The sequence below is a fragment of the Vicia villosa genome, linkage group LG5 (assembly GCF_029867415.1).
Source record: "Vicia villosa cultivar HV-30 ecotype Madison, WI linkage group LG5, Vvil1.0, whole genome shotgun sequence".
Taxonomy (NCBI): domain Eukaryota; kingdom Viridiplantae; phylum Streptophyta; class Magnoliopsida; order Fabales; family Fabaceae; genus Vicia; species Vicia villosa.
In genome coordinates, this window is record NC_081184.1 from 25,580,685 (window position 1) to 25,587,263 (window position 6,579).

The 6,579-nt window shown below is 40.7% G+C and overlaps 1 protein-coding gene across 1 annotated transcript; it reads left to right on the top strand.

The window, feature by feature from the left end:
- The first annotated feature begins 2,598 nt into the window (after nt 1-2,598).
- On the top strand, nt 2,599-3,573 carry LOC131604393 (uncharacterized). Its single transcript, XM_058876835.1, has one exon. The coding sequence runs from the start codon at nt 2,599-2,601 to the stop codon at nt 3,571-3,573; it is 975 nt and encodes a 324-aa protein (XP_058732818.1).
- Nucleotides 3,574-6,579: the final 3,006 nt, after the last annotated feature.

A 6,579-nucleotide genomic window follows, 5' to 3' on the forward strand; every position in this document is an offset into this window, starting at 1 on the left:
AAAATTGATGACTATAATAATTAAGTAAATAAAACGTGATTGAAGATAAAGTAACTCAAATAATAATAATAATAATAATAATAATAATAATAATAATAATAGTAATAATAATAATAATAATAATAATAATAATAATAATAATGAGATGTTCCTAGGAGACTTGAGTACCTCTATTGCCACAAATTAAAAAAAATGGGTAAAGACTACAACAAGAGATAATCCAAAAATCATACAATCCAGGGTTTTTATAGAAAATTCTAAATGTGGATGGCTTTAATTCGTGTTCAATACCCATCAAGGAGGTTTATTACAAAATAAAAATATAAGAAGTCATAAAAGTGGTGGATAGACAACTTGAAAAGGAAAGGAAAATGGGGAAGATGCGCACACTAGCTACGACCTGTAATAGTTGTTATGGCCGCTGGAAAACACACGAGGATTGACAACTTGATTGCTAAGACCCGTAACTTTTTCATTGTATTGAGCTTTTTCATATGAAATTGTTACCCTAAGAAAATTCTTAGAGGCAAAACAAGACACATGTCCTCATCAGAGGACTCCCTCATTCTAACAAGAAACCTGCACAAAAGAGAAACAAAGCAAATATCGATAATAGATGATGTCGAAATTGTTAAGAGTCGAAGCAAGAACAGAAGTCGAACCTGGAGGATCCTTACTTAGCAGATTTTTAGATGAAGTGTTCGATAGTGGGACGCGGTGTCGACAGAAGATGGTTATCAAAAACAAGTGAAGCGCGAGAGTTCAAAATAAAGTTTGAAATATTAAGGAAGCGGTTACCAGACCAGAATCGTGTGCCAAAGGCTCCAAACACAAAGAAAGATCCTGTGAGGCGGTTGCTGATAATTTGAATCTTAGCCGTAGATTGTATTAGGTGGTTACTTCATGTAAATCCTATAAATAGGCTAGAATAATGTAGAAAAGTGTGTTCACTATTACGATCAAACTACTTGCTTACACTCTGCCCATTTTCCGCCCTTCACGAAACAAGAGTTGCTAAGAGTTCTGATGTATGTGAATCACCATCTTTATTTTCAATGCAATCCTTTTACTTTTTAATCATATGCTTCAAAGCTTTCATTTATATTGTGTTCTTTAACCAGTATTTATTTTATCTTTTGATCATTTGCTTCAACCAAGTAAACCGAAACTGGTTGTTGTCATCAGAGAACCACCCTTGAGTCGACGCTATCTGGTGGTCACGAGTCACCCCAGAAGGTCAGGGTCGGAATAATCACAATACTACAAAATCTATGTCTAGGTTCGCCCCGTCGGTCACGAGTCACCTGTCGGTCGAATCTAATAGTTAGCGTGGAAAAACATTGTATTTGTCATTAGTCTTAGGAAACCGTTTCTTAGGCAAACACTTCGACGAGACAAATACAATTCAGAGAACTCTAGCACGTGGTCTTAAGATCAACTGGTCGATCTTGCAAGTAACCCTTAGTTTCGAGGCTTTGGGAGGACCAGCGGTTGTTTACCAATTTCCACAGTAAACAAAATGGCACGTCCAGTGGGCCCATCGTGCTATTTTTTTCATTTCGTCATATGTATGAAACTTAGAAGTGGGAAACAATATCAGAGCCCACCCAAAAAGGTTAGGTCCAGGATGACGAAAACCCTAACCTAAATAACATTGATGAAGTCCCTTTTCACTCTCTGGACTCCTCAAATACAGTGCTCACTCCAGTCGACCCAGTGACTGGTGCAGAGACAGACGCTGTAGTTCTGAGAATGAGGACGATAGATATACCTGTGGTACCACCAGGGGGAACTGGAGCAAGAGGGACTCCTTTTCGACCTAATGTGCCTCGTTTTGGAACCGCTGATCCCACGTATGGAATTTCGTATTCCTTGATGGTTGGAAGTCACTCGACATCGAGTCCTGCTTTAGTGTCGGATGCACAAGGATCCACACCAGGTACCCAAAAAAGGGTAAACCAGAGCAGAGCCGTGCCTTTGTTGAACACGTCCGTAGTTGTGCTTAGGCAACAGATGGATGATAGCAATCATGAGTTAGTAAACATGTTAACTAACTAAATGGGAACTGTTTTTAATCCTATATTGCAGGAATCAGCAGAGTCAAATAGACAGGTGGTCGATCAACTTACTCGACTATGCAACTACCTAGGGGCACCTCTGACGACCGGTCGACAACCCCCTCAAGCTCATAGGCAAGTGGTTGTGCACACGCCTATAGAAGAAGATTCATTGGATGAAGAAACAGTACCACAAAATCAAATTCCCAGATGGCGACCAAATCAAGGTGGAATACGAGGGAGACAACAACAAGTTGTGATGGTGGGTCGACAACAGGATGCTGATCAATTTGTTGAGCAATATCAACAGGAAAAGGTGGCCATGGAGAATAACCTTACTACAATGATCAAAAGGATTATGGCTAGAAACAGAATGAACACTTCACTACAAAGGCCGATATATTCTTCCCCGTTAGCTGAATACATTGTACAGACAGAGAATCCTAGGGGCTGGAAAATACCTAAGTACACCAAGTTCGGAGGAGAAACTGGAGAATCGACAGTCGAGCATATCGCCAGATATCTGACTGAATAAGGAGACATGGCGAATAACGAAAGTATCAGAGTTAAGCATTTTCCATCATCTCTTACAAAGGCAGCGTTCACCCGGTTCACCACATTACCCCCAAACTCTGTCGACTCATGGCCAAAATTGGAAAAACTTTTCCATGAGCAGTTTTATGAGGGCCATTCGAAAATCAGTCTGGTCAAACTGTCGAGCATCAAAAGGAGGTTTGCAGAGACCATCGACGACTATCTAAATAGGTTTAGGTCACTTAAGGCAAAATGTTTCACGCAGGTACCCGGACATGAACTGGTTCAGATGGCTGCAGGAGGTTTAAATCATTCCATTAGGAAGAAAATAGACCCAACTTTTGTCAAAAGTTTGTCGCAATTAGCTGATAGGGTTCGACACCTTGAACTTTTACGACTAGAAAAAGTCAGGCATACCAAGGCCAAAGCTAAAAAGGAAAAAGTAGCTTACGTCGATTACGATGATACGGACCCTATATACGAAGCTGACTACATCTCAACGACGGAGGCGGAGATTGATCTGGACGAAATGAAACCAGGGCCAACATACGAATGTAAATCGTTGTTTCCGTCGAAAGGAAAAAATGTCTCTGTTGATAACAATTCGAAATTCCCTGCTAAAACTTACACTTTTGATATTAGTAAATGCGAGGAAATTTTCGATGTATTAGTTAAAGATGGTCAGATTTTAGTACCCCCAAATGCTAAATTACCACCATTAGAACAGCGACACAAAAGAGGTTTTTGCAAGTATCATAATTATCTTGGGCATTCAACCTCTCAATGTTTTCTTTTCAGGGATTTGGTCCAGAAGTCACTTCAGGAAGGCCGACTGAAATTTGCTGCCAGGAGGATGAAAATCGACGCTGACCCACTCAAACAAGAGGAGGCTTTGTTTGCCGACATTGTCGATATCAACATGGTGGAACTGACTGAGATACCTGATGACATGCTGGAAGAAAGTACCGGTGAAACTCCCTAAGTTCGACTTGCTGATGTGTACCCCAGGCTAGATGAGGATTTGCTAGATTTATTGTTTCAATGCAAGAATCAGGATTCCCAAGTGGGATTGTGCCCCAGGTGTAGTGCTTTGACTAACAGAGTTGCTGCAGAAAATTTCCAAAAGCTGCAGTTGAAACGAGGCAGAGCCCAATGGGAAAGGAGGGACCCTAGAAAAGCGTCTCAAAACAGACCAAAAAGCTATGTGCTTCTAGCTGCTGCACCCAAGGGTACTTGGATCAAGCCTCAGATGTCGACAGAAAAACCTGAGTTTGTCGAAGCTGAGAGGGACAAGAGAGGAAAAGATCCAATGAGCTATCATTTGGAGATTCACTCTGAGAAAAAGCGCCACATATCTGAAAACTATATGGGCAAAAATCCCATGAGTCGAACTCAGTGGAGGCGTTTCCAAAGAAGGAAGCAGGCTGAGAGGCAAGCTGCTGCTGCTGCCAGACAGGCTGCAAATGATCAGGTTTACAAAAAGAAGCAATATAAGGTGAATGTCGACTCAGCTGTCAAGCAAAAAATCAAGGAATTTGTTGGTAAACCTGCGACCAAGGATCCAGACAAGGCAACAGACGACTTTTCTTCTGACTCAGGAGAAAGTCTCGACATCCTGGTCAATATGGTGTCGATTTTGCCCCAAGAATTCAATGTCCCGACCGAAGCTGAGGATGTTGACGAAACTGCTGCTGCAGAAATGGCCTTACATAGTCCCAGATGTTATTTTGTGATGAACAATGGCTCCATAGAGAACCAAGATGCGTTCTTCGAGCGCTCTGACATGGCAATGAGAGGCCATTTGAAACCTTTGCTGATAAGAGCTAAAGTGGAGGAAGTGGCTGTGAACAGAGTGTTGGTCGATTGTGGTGCGACAATAAACATTATACCACATCATACTTTGAAGAAAATTGGGATGTTTGATACTGACATCATATCTCATAGCGTGGTCCTCTCAGACTATGAAGGAAACACCAAGAATACATTGGGTGTCATTCAACTGAACATCACTGTCGGTTCAGTAACTCGACCAACCATCTTCATGGTCATTAAAGGAAAGCCCATTTACAACCTGCTGGTTGGGAGAAGTGGTTACATGGTGTAGGAGCTGTACCTTCCTCTATGCACCAATGGTTAATCATTTGGGGGGAAGATGGTATTGTCGAGAATATTGAGGCAGACCAGAGCTATTTCATGGCTGATGTTAACAATGTTGGTCAAAAACAGTTCGACATGAAGTTGGCCAACATAGCCCCTTGCCAGCCAGCTGAAGATGTCTAACCAAATCTTAGTGAAGCATTTGTCTCCTTAAAGTTGCATGAGACTCATGGCTTTATCTGGGATGTGGAGCCTTTAGAGGATCCATACGTGTCGGACCCCGCGCCATCAGGCTGGGGAAACACAAGTGATGATTTCTGAGCTAGAAGCTCTAAAATGGATTTCGACATATATTGCTGAAAACAAGATCAATTCGGCTTTAGAAGCTGAAATCGACATGGTTGACGAAGCAAATAAAATTCAATCCACCAAAGATAGTTCGACCATAAAAACATCAAAAGAAAACACTTTAGAAGACGTCGACAATCAGCATCTCGACTGTATATATGACGACGAACCTTTGGGTTTCAAAAGAGACCCTATGGCGCCAGAAAAAATGCAACCACAAGATCCTTTAGAAGAAATCGATCTTGGCGAAGAAGGAGATAAAAGACCCACATTCATCAATGCCAACATAGACCAAGAACTCAGATTGAAGGTAATTTTATTATTAAAAGAGTTCAAAGATTACTTTGCATGGGACTATAATGAAATGCCTGGTTTGAGAAGGGAATTGGTCGAATTAAGATTTCCAATACAAGCTGGAAAGAAACCAGTAAAACAAACACCTCGACGTTTTGCTCCAGCAGTAATGTCGAAGATAAAGGAGGAGGTCGAACGACTTCTTAAGAGCAAGTTCATAAGAACTGCAAGGTACGTTGAATGGTTGGCGAATATAGTGCCAGTTATGAAAAAGAATGGGAAGCTAAGGGTATGCATTTATTTTAGAGATCTAAATGCTGCTACCCAAAAAGACGAATATGCCATGCTGATAACCGAAATGTTAATCGACTCAGCAGCAGGTTTTGAATATTTAAGTTTGTTAGATGGTTATGCTGGTTATAACCAAGTTTTTATCGCAGAATAAGACGTGCTGAAGACGGTATTTCGATGCCCGGGGGCATTAGGAACATATGAATGGGTGGTTATGCCATTCGGCCTGAAGAATGCCGGAGCCACTTACCAAAGGGTAATGAATTCTATGTTTCATGACTTTATCGAAGAATTTATGCAAATATATATCGACAATATTGTCATAAAGTGGACTTGTAGGTCGACACACTTAGAACATCTTAGGAAATCTTTCGAAAGAATGAGGAAATATGGATTAAGAATGAATCCATTAAAATGTGCTTTTTGTGTGCAGACAGAAGATTTTCTAGGTTTTGGGGTTCATAAAAAAGGTATAGAGGTCAACCAAAGCAAGACCAAAGCCATTATGGACGTCAAACCTCCATCGTTAAAGAAAGAAATTCAATCTTTATTGGGGAAGATAAATTTCTTAAGGAGGTTTATATCTAACTTAAGTGGAAAGACAAAGGCGTTCCCACCACTACTTCGACTGAAGAACGAGGACTTCATCTGGCAGAAAGAGTGTCATACCCCAAAATTTGCCCATACTATTTCTCCTATTCAAACTCAAATCAAGGTACAATGTTCAAAGAAACCCTCTCCTAAACAAGGCTCAGAGAATTAGGGTTTTGTTGTTCCAAGAGAAAATCAATTGCTCAGAAAGTCAACAGTCGACTGGTTTGACCTAAAAGTCAACTGTGGTCAAAGTACAGTTAAAACTCCTGATTTTTTGTCAACATCCTCATATTGAAGTATCATTCACCATTTGATCAATAATTGATCATGGTTCATCAAAGAAAGATAAGAAATCAACAATTCC

Coding starts and splice junctions, on each gene's coding strand:
- LOC131604393 (XM_058876835.1), top strand. CDS start 2,599: ATGGCGAATAACGAAAGTATCAGAGTTAAGCATTTTCCATCATCTCTT.